This window comes from Cheilinus undulatus, linkage group 7 (assembly GCF_018320785.1).
Source record: "Cheilinus undulatus linkage group 7, ASM1832078v1, whole genome shotgun sequence".
Classification (NCBI taxonomy): domain Eukaryota; kingdom Metazoa; phylum Chordata; class Actinopteri; order Labriformes; family Labridae; genus Cheilinus; species Cheilinus undulatus.
The window spans coordinates 20604436-20622640 of NC_054871.1; the positions used below are offsets into that span (position 1 = coordinate 20604436).

The 18205-nt window shown below is 37.5% G+C and overlaps 1 protein-coding gene across 4 annotated transcripts; it reads left to right on the top strand.

Moving 5' to 3' along the window:
• The first annotated feature begins 604 nt into the window (after positions 1–604).
• On the top strand, positions 605–17855 carry tbxa2r (thromboxane A2 receptor). 4 transcript variants are annotated; one of them, XM_041792185.1, is made up of 4 exons: positions 605–843; positions 7912–8795; positions 13752–13885; positions 15036–15353. In XM_041792185.1, the coding sequence occupies exons 2-4, from the start codon at positions 7977–7979 to the stop codon at positions 15211–15213; spliced, it is 1131 nt and encodes a 376-aa protein (XP_041648119.1). In that variant the 5' UTR covers positions 605–843; positions 7912–7976; the 3' UTR covers positions 15214–15353. The 4 variants fall into 4 exon arrangements, with proteins under 4 accessions (XP_041648119.1, XP_041648120.1, XP_041648121.1 ...); XM_041792186.1 differs by having other exon boundaries at positions 13752–13896; positions 15036–15332; XM_041792184.1 differs by lacking the exon at positions 13752–13885 and having other exon boundaries at positions 607–664; positions 757–843; positions 15036–17855.
• Positions 17856–18205: the final 350 nt, after the last annotated feature.

An 18205-nucleotide genomic window follows, 5' to 3' on the forward strand; every position in this document is an offset into this window, starting at 1 on the left:
GTAAACTGTATAAAAAGCAGATTAAACCTGAAAACAAAAAATAAGAACACACATCTGTTGATGGCATGAATAGTTTCTTTTCACTAGTTGCACAACAGTCTCTTATCTAAAGTCACATGTTGTTCACTGCAGCTCAATACACCCTTTGCATAAGGATCATGGTGACAATAGTCGTGCATTAATAATCCCCTGCAAACATAACTGCCACATCACATATTTAACTGGTTTAGTTTGAAGACAATACACCCATGTTTTTTCATAAGTAAAGCACTGGATCATATACGGTGAAGCCACTGCACATTTAACTATCCACCCAAATGTGATTCTCTGCAGAAAGGAGAATACTGACCTCGATTTGACTGAACTTTTTTGCGGCCTCTGGCACAAAACTCCCTCTCACACATGCACAAAATTAGTCCTAAGCTAAACCCAAACATGTGATGCCTTTTACTTCAACTGTCTACCATTTATGAGCTGGTCCTTTACGACGTTGTCTGTTCATTCTCCTGCTCTAAATACCATGTGGTTTAAAGCCCCTCCTCCTTGTACTCAGTGAAGTGAGCTAAAGGAAGCCGTCTTGAGAGAGAGAGATGAGTATCTCAGCAGCTCTAGGAGAGGCAAGAGAGTGGAGATGATTGAGGGTTGCGGTTAAACGTTTGCTGTGGTATTTAATTTAGAGCTTTATGTCTGTCTGATGGGATTTGGAGTTTGTGAAACAATATTCATCTCTTTCTGTGATAATTGCTTGTCTTGTAGTTTTTTATCCAACAAGTGGAAAAGGATGGTTTGGAAGAAACTTCTCAACTGAGCCTCAGCTTGGTCTTTGAGAGCACGTCTGTGGTGGTAAGACAAATTTTGCTCCCTTTTCAACTTTAATGCAAACCTTATTTCAACAAAAAACAAATAAACAGACTTATTTTTATAACAGCCTGACCCCTTTAATTAAAAAAATAATTAAATCACAACTTATATTTGGTAACAAGCACTCAAAAGTTAAAATTTGTCAGCTCACACTTTCATTGTACAGTTACTTCTATGACTTCTGTAACAGCATTGCAGCAGAAGGAGGGTTTTTGCAATATTTTTCCAGGTCATATGGTAAAAGTTGAGTTTTTATCACTTTAATTGTTGTAGTTTTGTTATAATGTTTGTAAATGACCCCTGGAAGGCAGTATATCTTTGTAAAAATATGAACTGTTAATGTGTCATATTCACCTTCTTTTTTAAATCTATTGGAAGAATTAATATTTCCATTTGCTGTGTACTTTAATAGATGGAAGATGTAGAGTAGCTTTGAGTTGATAAATGTGAGCACAGACTTGAAAAAGGAGATCATTCTGTGTCATTCTTTGTATTTACTTCAGTCTGCATGAGCTGGAATTTCTAATGAAATTTTACTCTCTAGGTCATTGCCCCTGGTGTTGAGGATGTGGTTTCTCCCATTGTCCAGGTTAATACCAAATGCAAACATTGTCCAGGCTTCAGCTCTTATTGGTGCAGCACAAGTTTAAATAAACATAGATCAACCACTTTGAGAAAATAGTTTGCTGGAAACTGAGACCTATGTGGTAAAGATGCTGCTTCTTGTATATAGCTGCCACAGATGAACAAACACAACAGCAGACTAGCTGCATCCATGCTCTGTGACATGGCCTTTTCAAAAAACCTTCCTCTGAGGTCAATAATGTTGTATTTATCACTGAGACATTTGCTTATGTCAAAGTTTTAAGTTGTGGAAATACATTTCCGGGTTGACTCAAGTTGAGAGATGAGTTAAAAGAACTCAAAACATTAGAGGTGATAACAAAAAATGTAAGTAAATTTGTTTAGTAGCATTTCATCCACTGTGTAATGTGGTTGGTTCCCACTTATCTTAGGTGGGACTTATCTGACTGAGTCAGTAACTTCACTCATGGTGCAAAGTGTCGAATGCCCTAAGGCATTCTGGAAAAACTCTGCAGATTAAGGGATGATTGCTAAATAATTTGAGTGCAATTACAACAATATACTTAAAATGACTGAAAACTGTTTAATTAAAAAAATGTCCTCTATTAATTCAGAAAAAAAAACCAGAACCAAATTAGCTGTTTTGGATTTTAATGTTACCACGACTCATTTTTTGATCGACCTCCAACTGTTCAGGATTACAGGGAAAGACTGACAGCTGCACTTTAACCTGGAAAGTCTCTTCCACTGAGTTCAGTTACCAATCCTTATCATGTTTAGGATGGTCCCCACAGTCAGGCCTTCCCTTACTGAGTCAGTAACTTCACTTATCGTGCAAAAGTAAAGGCATTTCTAACTGTTCTGTCAGACAGTGTATATAAAGTGAAAAGACTCCCTGTAAGCTTTCTTATCAGGTTATATTCAGGCCTTGACAGCCTTTACCTGTCTCGTCTTTCTGATCGTGATATCAGAGGATGATCGAATCATAAAGATGAAAGGCTTTAACAGTGGGTGGAGCTGATGCTAAACTACTACTAAACTAATGAAGACAAGCAGGATTTGGTTAAAACAGGCTAGCTTTGATTTCGGAGTTTCATTTGTTTACTTCACTGACAGCACAATGCTGGTTACAATTAATAGGCTAAATTTAAAGGATCTTAGCAGGCTGGAATTCTTTGAGTAGATCATGCTCTACTTGCTTTTTTTTCACCAGCAGGGACCACAGGATAGGGGTCCCGTCTTGGGCGTCATTCTGCCAGATCTGATTTCAACAAGACTGTACCCAGAATTAGATGAGACATGGGTGGGGAGAGCAGTTGAGTAGGAAGGAGGTTAATGGATGAGACAAAGGGAGGGGAATAGGTTGAAGAAAAACAGAGTGTGGAGGCGGCTGTATTTAAGTAGGCCTGTCAGGTGATTGAGGATGTGGTTTCACTGTGGCCCTGCTCCTGAATGTTTATTATTTCAAATAAGTGTCTTTCATGCTAATTTGTCCCTGTTACCTTGATAAAATAATGCATAAACAGACAGTATTGACAGCTTTGATAGAATATCGGACTTACAGCGGGCTATTTCCAAGTCAAAACTTCAAATGTTAGCGTAATGTGAAAGCATCCTGACACAAATGATTTTGCACCCACACCTCCTGGTTAGATGTCTGTGGTTTAAACTAGGTAAACCCTCAGACAGACTCACTTCAACAGGATGTATTGATTTTCAGATTCTAACGAGCACTTTTGACTAATGGCATACTCAAAGGTTTTCAGTGTCCCACAAATGCTGGCGCCAACATCTGTTTGTCTCATCATGGCGTTCTCCAGGGGCTGAAATGACCTCATGGTAGTGTTGTTAGCTTTTAGCAGGTCCTCTATCTGATGTTGCTGTCTTTTAGGAAATGTGGCAAGCACATAGAGAGAAGGAATGCTGTTGGAGCTGTGGCATGTCATAATTTTTTTACAAAAAAACATTTGAAATAAGCACACAAAACATCACAGCACAAAAATTGATACATAAATCAGCTAATTGTTGAATCCTAAAGAAGCTAGCATTCAACTGATTTGGCATTTTGCTTCATATGTCCCAAAAACTAACAAAGATCTTACTGCAGGTGTGAATCTTCGGTACATTTTGTAAAACTGATACGAAAACAACTTTAAAGGTTTCATGAGATGTTCTTTAAAAGATTAAAAAAGATATGTAGGGTGAAGCACATTTCCCTACACTGCTAGTTTGTTATTTCCTTTTGACATGTAAACACGTGGGTGGGACAGGCTTTGTTGAAGTGGAGCTCTCAGATGTTTTGTCCTATTTATCTAGGCCACCAGAGTACTAAATATGCAAGGAAAACTGTGCACGGCAGTGATCCACACTTGAAAGTTCATGCATCTGTATATATTATACCAGATGTTGTTATTCTTTTACAGTATGCTCTTCAGTTTCTCATAAATTGTAGTATTACAGATCATTTGGAGAAAAATGAGTGTAACTTTACAATAAATTGTCAAGAACAGACTACAAAAAGGGAGAAATGTTAGTCTGTGCATTATGGGCATCTTTTTAAGAGCTCTTGCTCTCTGTATCAACTAGGGAACTTGTTACCCTGACAGTTAACTGTCATGTGTATCCTACTGTGTATTATTTTTAGAATAAAGTATGCAAGCCAAGCAGTAGAATACAGGACAAAACAGAGACTATCTGGAGATGTGGAAAATTTCCATGTGCATATTTGTCGAACAGATCACTGAACAAATTCTAATATTAGACAAAGACAACCTGAGTAAATACAAAAAGCTGTTTCTAATGTATGATTTCATGTATTAGGAGGAAAAAAGCTATCCAAGCCTACCTGGCCCTATGTATTAGCAGTGATTAATCACATTTTTGGAAAGCTGAGTTCAATTTCACAAGCCACACCCAGGCCTGATTACAGCCAGACCTGTAGGACCAAGAAACCCCTTAAACAGAACCTGTCTGACAAAGTGAAGTAGACTAGATCTCAAGAATCAACACATCATGCTGCCATCTATAGAAATTCAAGAAAAGATGAGGAAGTCACATTTATCATTCTGGAAAGAGTTACAAAGCCATTTCTAAGGCTCTGGGATGCAGGAAACCACGATGAAAGCCATTATCCACAAATGGAGAGAGCTTGTAAAAGTGCTGAACCTTCCCAAGAGTGACTGCCTGACCAAAGTTACCCCAAAAGCACATCGACGACTCATCCAAGAGGTCTCAAAAGAACCCAAAACAAAATCTAAAGATCTGCAGGCCTCCCTTGACTCTATCTAGGTCAATGTTCTTGATTTAAAAATAAGAAATGGGCAAATGGGCAGACTGGGCAAAAATGGCCTCAATGGGAGAGTTTCAAGGCCAAAACCACTGCTGACCAAAAAATCCACAAATACTCATCTCACATTTGTCAAAAAACATCTTGATGATCCCCAAGACTTTGGGAGAAATATTTTGTGGACTGCTCAGACTAAATCTGAACTCTGTCGAAGTTGCATTTCATAAAAAGAACATCACACAACAGTCAAACATGGTGGTTTAGTGTGAAAGTCTGGGGCTGCTTTGCTGAGATTGGCAATCAATTTGTGACCTTAAACTCAGGCACACTTGGGTTATGCAGCAGGTCAATGATCCAAAACACACCAGCAAGTCCACCTCTGAAAAAAAGGTGATAGTTTTGGAGTGACCTCGTCAAAGTCTCGACTTAAATCTGACTGAGCTGCTGTGGCTTGACCTTAAACAGGCTGGTCATGCTCAAACCTTGCAGTGTGGCTGAATTAAAACAACGTCGCTGTTTTGGAGCCATAGCTCCTACATTCAGATGGATTTCTAACCTAATAAAATAAATGGTAACAGGAAGTTTGACTCATTGGTTTTGTTGGTGTCTTGGCTGTATTAGTTTAACTAATTTTTGTATCAAAGAATCTTAAATGATTCATGCAGATGGTTTTAATGGAAAGCCACAGTATAACTGGTTATTATTACATTTTATTCCTTTCCTTAATATATTTCAATAGCATTTATTTTTGAGAAATAACATGTTATGTTTCCTATTTCTGCATTTGTTTTCTACCAGGATGTTGCTCATACCCACATGAAATTGACAAATATTTAGCTGAACAAACATGACGGTTATTCAATTTTTCATATTCAATTTCCACTTCCCGGCCAACCTCTGCTTTTTTGGAAGCGAGGTACAAACAATCTGACTATAAAATTCAGTGTATTGAGGACAAACCACTCGGGACAACATCTTTGACTGATAGTGACAACATGTGTTTACTTCCTGTTAGTGTCTCTGTTAGTATTTTTCACAGAACTGCACTTCCTGCCAGGATATGTCAGCTCTCCTACTCTGTCTATTTCTGTCACTCTCTCCTTCTCAGTCCCATGCTGCCACTGCATGTGTGTGTTAATGTGGCTGTTGTGTATGGGTTGTAGCTGAGCCTTTACATTGACGTTATATGGGTTATGAGGTCATTCTGAAAATGTACTCACTCCATTCTAACTTTCTTTACGTAAAAGCAATAATGTTTGAAAAATGATTATCATTTATCAAAAAGTGGGTCAAATTTTGTTGCAGCTGCAGTGCGTGTGAAGATAGGGGTCAGCCTGACTCCTTGACTCTTAACAGGAATATGTACTCATAAAAAAATTCAGCACTAGTGGTTTTGAATCCAGAAGATTAAACATACAATAACTGCTTCAGGGTTTGGGTAAGGGTAGGATAAGGTTAATGGATGGAGGATCAAGGTTAGGTTAGGATTAAGGGCTTGAGTTGGAGGGTACAGGTTAGGGTTAAAGTTGTGTGTTATGGTTAGTTTTTGGGTAACCTTTAGGTTTAAGGGGTTGGGGGAGTTGGATTTTGGTTTAGGTGAAGTGGGTCCACACTAGAAGATAATCATGTTGATTCTGGGCCAAATACCCCCCTTCCAACCAGACAGCATGGGCCCAATTTGGTTTTAGAAGATTAACATTTTTTATTGCATTTAATCTCAGAATTTCTGTAGTTTATCGCAATTAATTGCACTCCATGTTTGGATACAGAACTGCTTTTATAGGCAGGTCAAATATTTTAACACAAACTTCAGCACACAAAAAGGGACTTATCAGTGTGTAAAAAAAGCCAAATAAAGCATGAGCTTAATGGTGATTTTAAAAATGAGTGCATTAGTTTTGAACCTTGACTAATCGCGATTAATGCAATGAATCTTGACAGCCCTAAATTTTACCCTCCTGTTCTGCGTGCAGCACAGTCAGGGCCACCGATATTTCAAATCACACATATCCAATAATCAGTATTTAAGATCAGAAAGGCTCTTGTGTTCAGAGGAAGCACAGAGGACAGCCAAGCATGCACTCTGTGGATGTTCGGAACGAAATAATAACCAGTCAGGAAGTAAGCTGACTGGAGAGGAAAGCACAACAAACACAGCCATGGCGAGGATAGTAAATGCAAGGCATAAAGTTAGATGACATCAGCAATGCAGGACTGGGGGCCAGTTTAACTCAGTTGGTAGAGCAGGTATACTATTTGGAGCATGTCTTCCCCACTTCTCTCTCTTTCTCAACTGTCTCTATTCATCTGTCCTATCAAAATTAGGGCTAAACAATTCACTAAAATAATCTAATTGCAATTTTACTTCCCAATATTTCAAATGTGATTTAACATGCAATAATTTTTACGTTCCTCATCTTGTGTATTTTTCAGCAAATACAAGCAATAAATCCCTCTATATTATAACCTACATAATATTAGGTTGAATTAACCGGTGCAGTACAGTTTTAAAAAGTATCTGTTCGTGATTATTTTGGATCATATTGCGAATTTGATATCACTTACTATACTGAAGGGAATGATCATTTTAGTCTTTTTCATATTGATGAGGAAAAACATACATAAAGCAAGAAAAGCATATTTTGTAAACCATTCTAAAAAAAAACTTGAATGTTTGCATAATGTGAACAAAATCTCTGCAGCTGCAAAAATGTGTTAAATTGGTATCTTTCAGGTTAAAGAAATATTGTAATTTCTGGGGATTTAATGGGATTTAATCTAGGATTTGCAATTATTGCCCGGTCCTAATCGAAATAAAGACAAAAATACCCCAAATATAATCTTTTAAAAAAAAGGAAAAGGAGAACCAACTTGGTTGGTGGCAACAATGCAAGTGATTACACAACTTATCCAGTAAAACATACCAAAATCAATCTGCCAAAGAGAGGAACTGGTACAAAATTGCTGCCACAGCAGTTGTGTCTGGTAGCTAAAGGTTGTTTATCAGTTAGGATAAGGATTAGTTTTTTAGGTTTGTTTTTTCTTCTGCTGGCCAATTTTTCCTTGCCTTCCCTTTCTTTTAATACAAGTTTTCGTGGATTTTTGTATTGTGTTTCTGCTTTGACCCTCTTACCTAACCAGAATGTCTCAGAATAAACTTTCTCTTTTTTGCTTTTAAGGATGATGATAGAAGTGAAACCCCCCACTCTGGCACTGTCTTTTCATCTTTGATTCATCTGAAAAAATGACCACACAACCACTGACCACCATGAATGCCTCGGCTCAGCCACCCATCAACAACACCCCGCTCTGCTACTCCATCAACAGCCCTCCATTTAAGTACCAGCCTGAAATCGCCCGGGCCTACTTTTCAGCCCTCTTTGGCAGTCTGGGTCTCGTGTCCAATCTCATCGCCTTTGTAGTCCTCCTCAAGTCCTTCCAACGGACTCATAGCCGCTCACGCTCCTCCTTCCTGATCTTCCTGGGTGGCCTGGTGGTCACAGACTTCATGGGTCTTCTGGTCACCAGCTCCATTGTGATCTCCTTCCATGTCACACACTTTAATTGGCGCCATTTAGATCCGCACTGCCACTTCTGTAACTTCATGGGCATGTCCATGGTCTTCTATGGATTGTGCCCACTTCTGCTCAGTGCTGCCATGGCCTTGGAGCGCTTTATTGGCATCAACCGTCCATTTGCACGCTCCAGTATGCCAAAGAGTCGCACAGTCTCCATGGTGCTGATGGTGTGGGTGGTCGCTGGCTGCATATCTTTACTGCCTCTGTTGGGTGTTGGGGGCTACCACATGCAGATGCCCGGTTCCTGGTGTTTCTTCAACATCAGCTCAGAGGGAAATGACCTGATCATGTCCCTGCTCTTCTCTCTGGTTGGGCTGACGAGCATCACTGTGTCATTTCTGCTGAACACTGTGAGCGTTGTGACTTTGATTAAGGTGTGCTGTGGACAGGACAGTTTCCAGCGTCGCAGAGACCACGAAGTGGAGATGATGGTCCAGCTCATCCTCATCATGGTCATTGCTTCTATCTGCTGGTGCCCTCTTTTGGTGAGTTTTTAATTTTCATTAAGTAAATCCTGTTCATATGTTTGCATTCTTACAGATCTGGTTTTGTGGAAAAAATTTTTAAAAACTTAATTCCCGTATAAGTGCTCTATCCTGGTGTTCATGGTCCCTGAATTTACAGTGGCAAACTTTACACTCAACCCTTTTTTAATCATGGGAAAAACAAGTATATGAAACTAGGTCTACCTCATTTACTATCTGAGTGTACCCAATCCTAACCTTGACTGTCCAGCTCTATTTCTTATCCGTTCTGCACTTTATCGTTGTAAACCATAAAGAGGCATCACATGGTCCTAAGCTCCTTACTGTAGCTTTCCCTCTTTATGCCTCATTTCTTCTCAGCAATGCAGATTCCCGACTAGTTGATCTGACTGCCTCCTGGTCTTACCCAGGATCAGAGGGCCCCTTAATACCTCCTCTGAGATGTCACTTCTCAGATTAAAAGCTTGGGTGAAATCAATGCCTTTAAAGGAAATCTCCATCTTATCACAAAGTCAGTAACACATTTGTTTCTTCAACTATTGGTTTTACACTTATTGATGTAACTTCTGATGTCATCAAACAAAAAAATAGCCCAAGATAGCCATATTTGATGTAAATGACCCAAATGAGACAAAGTTGACCCAATGGTGTACCTGGCAGCTTTGGCAGCTTTCTGATTAAACCTTTGACCTATCACATTTTTCACAGCATGACTTTCCAACCAGTTGTGTTTGTTGCCCCACTGGACATATTTTTAGGATAAAGTTACACTTGAAGATTGTGGGAATGACCTACTTAACTAAGATGGCATTGCCTGAGCTAGAAAAAGGCTTATTAAGCTGACCACTGTTTCCTTAAAATCACTATGATCAATGGGCTCTACCTGAGGATTTGCAAAAAGCCTGAAAATACCAAAGCAAAATGAAGAATTCAATCTGGTGTTCATAAAAGGAGAACTGTAGATCAAGACATGCAGACTTTTTAAAATTAACATTTGTGTTTTTTATTTGCATGTATTTCAGCCACACTTCCCAGTCATTCATCTATTTTTTTATTCTAAAGATATGTTCAACAGGTGCTTTGATACACTATATGGAAAGTATAAGGCTGTCTGACCATTACACCAGCAGGGATTTTAATGTCACTGTATTTAAGTAAATGTGCTCTAAAACGGGAAAATAAATAAATAAATAAAAATACCTTTTAGAGTAAAAACAACTCTAAAAAAACATTACTCTGCAAGCAGAGTAAATTTTACTCCAAATATACTGGGACCAAATGTTATATTTTTAGTGTAAAATTTTTTTCAATTTGAATAAAATTTACTCAGGGAAATTTACTGTGTAATTTCATTTAAGAGTCATAAGTTCCTTTTCCCATGTTTATCAAAAAGACAAAAAATGAGATTAATCATGATTAACAGTAGAGATTAAAAAAATCAAATAATCTTTTGACAGCCCTTCTTTCAACATCAAAATAAGGTAGGATCTTTTTATAAGCCTTAAGGTTTTTTTTGTGACACCTGGGCATTTTATTTGTACAGTTATACTCCTGTCTTGTTTTAGTATTATTTCTTATAGCACAAACAAATAAGCAAACTCAGATGAACAAAAAATGTATTCTGTGCAAAGAAACACTAGATTTCTACATTTTGAGAGAAGGTTCACATGTAGCCTCTACAGTTGTGCATTGCCCTCTGGTTAGTGATGCTGCATTGTTCTTCCCACATATTTTTCCTATGGAGTGTCATCCTAAAGCCTTTTTTTATTTAAGTTTAAGTGGAGAGAACAAACAGAAAGAAGTTACTGCACTGTAGATCGGGGCAAAAAGCTGTGGGACAGGGCAAACCATTAGACATCGCCACGAGAGTGCAAAACACAACAATGGCAGCCTACACTTGAAACTTTATTTCATAATTTGTCTAACATAAATGAATCTAGTGTATTGCTTTGTACAGCATACATACAAAAACACTAATAAGGCCAGGTACACAGTAAATTTAACTCTGTAAATTTTACTCAAATTGAATACAATCTTACTCTGAAAAATATAACATTTGACCCCAGTCCATTTAGAGTAAAATTCTCTCTGCTTGCAGAGTAATATTTTCAGAGTTGTTTTTACTCTTAAAAGTGTTTTTATTCAACTCTAAATGATGATTATCTACTCCATTATAATTTATAATGTTTTTTACTCATTATAAAATGATTTCTTCTCCCTATACAAATAGGCAATGCTTTATATAGAGCTGTATCTTACTCTAAATAGATTGACATTCCTCTTCATATAAGCTACAGTTTATTCTAGATAGATAATCCTGCAGCCTTTGCCACCTATAAATGGAGGAACAACAAATGATATTTTTGTGTAAAAATGTGTTTGACTTAGTGTTCTAATATTACAGACCCTGTAAAGTGAAAATAAATCTGTATTTAGGTTTGTTGTATGGCATGCCACTGTGTTATGAACCCCCAGGTCAAATTTCAGTCAAAACATCTCTAAGTTAATGAAATTAAGCATCAAAATCATGAAAAATAGTAAAGCAATAGTAAAATCAAGACGGTGTGGGCATGTCTGTTGAATGAGCTGAAGCCATGCCCACTCTGGAGAAATACAGTCCTCTAAAATTAAAAAAATGCTACGATCTGAATCGAGGAAAGTCCATATTCTAGCTGAAATCTTTGTTATGATACTTTAAATGATCCACAGACCACTGTGGCCAATAGATTTGGCAAATTTACCTCACAATGAACAGAAAAACAGCATTTAACTGACTTGAAACTTTCAATAAAGGCAGTGACTTCAACTAACAACAGACTGGACTGAGATGAACTGCTCAGTGACTTTATATTGCAGTAGAGGGGCAGGGTTATACCCCTGTCATGGAGTCATGACATCATGAGCCCACATATTGGTCCCGCCCGAATTAAACCAAGCCAGGAAAGAGGTGAAAAACTTTCTAACTGTCCCAATCCAGAATTCACCCACATGTAGAGCTCAGTGTTTTCACATGTTTACAGCAACCATATTCCAACTTATAATTGGATAGCAATAGTGTGTTAAGACAGAAACTTTGAATTTCATTTTTCAGGGTTTTTAAAGAAACAATTATGATGAACATATGACAAGGACCCAGGAGCAGAGCACAAGATAAGGTAGTGAGGTTGAAGGAGTTTATTTGACAACAACAATAGTGCAAACGAGGGTGAATGTAGGCTGGTGGTTGGCAGAAGTACTGGCAAAGAGATGGAGCCACTGCAAAAAAGAAAAAAAAGAGGTCCAAATGGAGTTAGACAAGGCAACCAAAAAAAAAGAAAGAAAATTGAATGAAAATTCACTAGATTTGAAGAGGAGACAGGTTACCTGATTTAATGCTGTAGTCTACACTGGTGTCTGAAAGTTCAACACAGGTGAGGAGATCTTGATTGTCAGAGATTAGCTGCAGCTGGGACTCCTAATGAGGTGCAGCCATGATTAACCATGAGTGATGGTGACTGAATTAAAACTCAAGTGGGTATGATTAAAGTTTTACTGTAGCAGAATGTCATCTGTGTTTTTACTCTAATTCAGGGAGTGGCTAAGAGTAAAAACATTCAAAATAAGAGTACATTTGACGATTTTTGAATTAAACTTTTGTAACTCTCCAGATTTTCCTGTGTATGGTCTATATGTCTTAATATGAAGGATGTCCTTTATTCACTGTTATGGTATTTCCTTGTGTATATCTTTGAGCAATTGTGTTTTAATAATAATAATAATAATAATAATTATTATTATTATATATATATATATATATATATCAAGGGTGAAGAATTTGACCAAAAAAACAAACATAAGGGGTTTTAATAGATTAACCCATTATGAGGTAAGGAACCATATATGGTCACTTCAGCAGACTTACTTCATGGTCTCCCGTTGATACAGTAGAATAAGGAGGATTTTTCATAGCCTATCAGTTGAGATAAGTCAACATCAAGGAAGTGACATCACACCATCCAGCCAATCAGCAGTGACCCAGTGTCTCAAACTTCCTGTTTCCTCCAAAACTTGAGAAATGCAGTTTTACATTTCTTTTGGCCTCAAACAAATGACCCTAAAACCATAACTAACCAAGATAGGTTTTGTTTGATTAGGATTTTTTGGCAATGACTGCAATTTTAGCATGGAAAAGTGGAGGAATCATATTTGAACGCACACCCATTTAGGGGTCTAAAATAATGTCTTTATTAAAAAATATAGCCAACTCATCTAGCAGCCACTAAGGGTATTTAAATGACAGATCATTCATCATAATGTAGGACAATACTCTAGAGTGTAGTTAGATGCTGCCACAGGTTTTAGAAAAAAAAACTGTGATCCAGTGATGAATTTTACTAGTTTATAGACATTTTCAAGGTATTAGAAACAAAGGTGTGATTTTTGTTCAATTTTATAACCTTATAATAGTTTTATAATAATAATGTGGTTTATATCTGTTTTATTTTTAACAGTGAGCCTTATTTCTGCTTTAATTAATTAAGACATTTAATATTTGTGCTGTTTTTTTCACATTTTCTGGTAGAATTATACAGAATAATATGTTATATTCATTGTGAAATACAATTTTAGTCAGTTTTACAACAGTATTATAGTTTTATAAACAGTCAAGGAACTATATGTATATGGTCACTTTTTGTCGTGTAAAAATGTTTGTTTTTGTTTTGTTTGTTGTGCACCTTTTTTCTGATCCTTTCATCTTGGATGAAACAGCAGGCTGTGTTTTGTTTCATCCAAGCATGCATTGCAATCTAGAACGCTGTCAGCTCTATTACTTCCAGCAGGAGTCTTCCCAGCTAAAACCGAAAATCTCAGTTTAGGGACTTTAAAGTGAGAACATCTGAGTTAGGAATGAAAAAGGGTCAGTGCTACTTGTTCTCTGCAGCCCTGGCTAACCTCAGCTGTATGACACTTGTGCAGATATTCACTCTGGTGAGCTTGGTGAAGCCTGGTCCTGACAAAGGTGAATCTCTTTTGTTCTACATACGATTTGCCACCTGGAATCAGATATGCGACCCTTGGATTTACATCATGTTCCAAGTGTCTCGACTGAGGCGAGTAAAAAGTAAATCAAACAGACATTTAAAGTTTGCTTCCCTACCGTAACTGCTAACTTTGTGTTGTGATTGGCCAGATATCCCAGCCTAACCTAAACACCTGCCAGTCAAACTTCTGGAAGAACTCATCACAGTTTACATCAAAACCTGCAGCTTTCAAACCATTATCCATAAGCTGAAATGAAGTGGGGGGAGTGTTTAATATCACAATCTCTTCTTTGTTTGGCTGTTGCTACGTTCACTTCATTCCATTCCTTGTGGGTTAATAAACATTTCACTAAATACTTTCAGCCCTTTGTCCTGTGTTTGTCTTTCCCTTGTGCTGGCTTTCATCTCCCCAAACTAACACAGATACTTTCTCAGCATGACCCTGATAACAATCTGCAGATTGGGAAGTTTCTTTGGTTACTGAAACATTTCTTTGAAGCAGAGCTGCGAGAAATCCTCACAGATAAGAGGTAAACATCAAGAAAATCGCTCAGGCTCAGTGATTATGATACTGCTGCCAGATACAACCACTGTAACTTATCTATAGTCAAGCTTAGTTGATAGTCAGAGCTCAAAATAGCCTTTTCCCTTTGAGCTGGAATGCTACCTACTGTGTAAGAGGAAATTAGCCACAAAGTTGACAACTATCCAGGAAAACTGTGGCTCTGGAGCACCTCTGCCTCTGAGAATATTTGCTTTATTAAAACAGTGGTTTGCACATGCATGCAGCAGTTTTGTATTACCATGAAAAGGATTTGGGGAACTGTTTTCTTGTACTGTTGGGATGTAGATCACAGAAGGATTGTGAAACTATCTTAATTTGGAGACAATAAGCAATTTGTCATTCCTATAGGAGATTGTTATCATGTTTGCCCCAGTCCACAAGAGACAGTTGGGCTAATGCTAATAATGCTCTACCTTAAATTTACACAGCTTTACTGAAATAGATGGAAGGATTAGGTTCAAGCAGCTGATATCTCGGGAGGGCTTTGGGAAAATTAGCCCACATATTCTCTCAGTGGACTAAACACATTAGTCATCTGTGATATTGGCCAAATTTATCATCTTTCTCATATCTTATCTAACCACTCTCTTTTACATTTGTTTTCTCTGTTTGCTTTCTATCTCTGTAAACTTCCCTCAACCCCTTCACCTCCAGGTCTTCATTGCAGAAACTGTGCTGTCAGAAAGTCCCCTCCAGATCAGATACCTACTGCTATGGCTCCGCTTCGCCACCTGGAACCAGATCCTGGATCCGTGGGTTTACATCCTGTTTCGCAGGGCGGTTCTCAGGAGACTCTACCCCCGCCTTGACTGGTCTCGGGGTTCCATCATGAGTTTGTACCCATCTCTGAGTGGAACTGTTCGCAGGTTCACTCGTTCTTCATTGGGGAGCACCCTGGGCTCAGATGAAACAGGAGACTCACAGAAATCAAATGTAACAGCGACTTCTGCATTAAAGACAGCAACTCCTTCCCAGTGACTGTCTGGATTTGTGCTGCAGATAGAAGGACATGAACACAAATTTCTGCACCATCTGTGACCAAGACAAGAAGGAAAATTGCACAAAAGATTTCACTAGAAACAATGTTTTTTGTTTTATTGAGAGTGGTCTGGCTGCAGACTGTACATTTCTGACAGCCACTCTCACAGACCGTTGATCTAAGATGCTTTATATCTCAGAGAGGAAGAGCTGTAATTTGCCACTAGAACATATTTCTAGTCTTTATTTTTTAGTTTAAACTTTATACATAGACAGTCTTAAAGTTACATTCATGAAATGACCACATCACAAACATTACAGACAAAGGAAATTTAATAAATACAATAGAGAAAAAAGGTAAGCTGTCTAATCTGACATTAAATTATGTATAGACCCATTTTAGAAGTAGTTACAGTTTAGCTTTAGTTAAACTTTAGCCAAAGCTAACATACCTACTCTAACTATGTAATCAGCATGACTAGCTACATAAGCCAATGTAGCTAAGTTAGCTTTAGTAACATGAGCTTTAGCAAAGGAAGCTGAAACTAATTTAGCTACCTAGAGAAATTATCTCTCTAGCTTACATAGCTGCTTTTGGATCTTAGCTATTTTAGCAACATGGCTCTGTTATCTATAGCTAAGTTAGCTTTAGAAATGTGAGCTTTAGCAATGTGAGCTTTGTCAGTGTGAGCTTTAGCATTGTAAGCTTCAGCAACATGGGCTTTAGCAAATGTAGCCAAAGCTATGTAGATTACATGGATAACTAGCTTGCATTTTGAGAGCTTAGCTTTAGCTACATTACATACTAAGCTCCATTATCTATATCTAAGTTCACTTTAGACACCTGAGCCTTGGCAATGTGAGCTTCAGCAATATAAGCTTTGGCAAAATAAGCTTTAGCAACACAAGCTTTAGCAACATGAGCTTAAGTGAATGTAGCTAAAGATAACGTAGCTAAGTAGATAACATGGATACATAGCTTAAATAGCTACTTTGTGAGCTTGGCTTTAGCTATGCTAACTATGTAAATGCGTTATCTATGGCATAGTTAGCTTTATCAACTTGAGATTTATTAACTTGAGCTTTAGCAAACATAGCTAAAGCTAACTTAGCAACATCAATAAAGAGGATACATAGCTTATGTAGCTGCTTTGTGAGGTAGGCTTTAGCTACATTAGCTACATAGCTCTGCAGCTTTAGAAAAGGAGTTAGTTTTAGCAACATGAGTTTTAGCAAAAGAAGCTAAACCTAACTGAGCTACATCGATAATGTGGATACATAGCTTGCATAGCTGCTATCTGAGCTTAACTTTAGCTATGTTAGCTACGTAGCTGTGTTAGAATGTTTTCATGGAGGACAAGCATTTCTCCTGTAAGCAGACTGTTTTTGCTTTATTAAATGTTCCATAATTAGGTTTTTAACTTTTTAAATTTTGGTATCCTATTTTTCTTTTTCCCTCGCCATAACCATAAACTGGAGTTAAATCCGATTATATTTCAAAAGTTTTAGCACATATTGTCGTTCTGAGATACATCTTTGTCTCAGATGAATGGTCTGTGAGAATGGCCATGAACAGACTGCAGCCAGACTGTCTTGTGGAGTTTTATTAAATAGCATTGATGTCGTTATCAGTATTAGCAAAGACATTTAAATGTACTGTTTATGTAGCCACTTTTCTGAGCACATCAGCCTTGAGGCAAGTTTTAAGCTAAAATTATGTGCTCAATCTTGTATGTGATGTTTTTAAACATGTTCCAATGTAAATGGGACTTTTAATGTGATACTTTATTCTTCATTCTGCATTTTAAGCTCATTCGTACTCCTGTTCAGTTTTTACGTTTTTGAGACTATTTATCCTGAGAGTGTCTGAAGAACCCTTGAATGTAATAGAAATATTAATGGAGCATGTAACACTGAAAGCAGACTGATCCATATCATACAAAAGTACTTGTTGTGTGAAAATGCTTTGAGTAAAATTGAATAATGTTTAGACTGCCCTAGGGCTCCCATAATGGGACTTACTACTTTTTATCATAATGCCTACGTTTCTACTTTGATCACAGGACCCTCTGTCTATATTGAATGGCCTTTTCCAGGTTTTTTTAGAAACAGTATTTCAATTTTGTTGGTGTCTTCGACTGTCAGCTACAAAATGCTACAGTCACCGTATTTATTCGACATGTACTATGGTCACTGGTCACAGTACACAGAAAATTGTTTTGACATTTCCTTTCCTGTATCAGTGATATCTATCACAGATGTTTTTTGTATGAAGATCAAAGATATAAACTTGTATCTTGCTGTAGACATATAAAACTTTATGATCATATTGCAATGATTCATACATACAGTACATATGATTTGTTTTAACTTCAATGACTACTCATTGTTGGACTCAGTTTATTACAAACTTTAAATCTAAGAAAATCACCCAGAATTATAAGCATTACTTCTTAAACTAATACTATTAAAACATAGTAAGACTTCTTCATTTTACTGGATTAACAGTGTCTTTTATGTGTTTTCTGTACAAAGAAACTAGCTCTTTGTTTAAAGAAATGATAATGGGTTTAAGGATGAAACTCCATAGGAAAAGATGTGAGAACAATGCAACCATTTGACATCATTACCCAGAGTGCATTGCACAACTATCACAGCCTACATGTGCAATGTCTTGTTTCATTATGGTTTTTATTTATGGTAAATGACCTCTTTTGGCCCAACTCCAGAGCCCACCAGATGGCCAATGGAGGCCGATAATGTCAGATTATCCTTGTCTTCCTGCTGACCTTTCCTCTGGGCCTTAGTCCAGTATTTGACAGCTGTTTTAAAGATGCATAGAACAT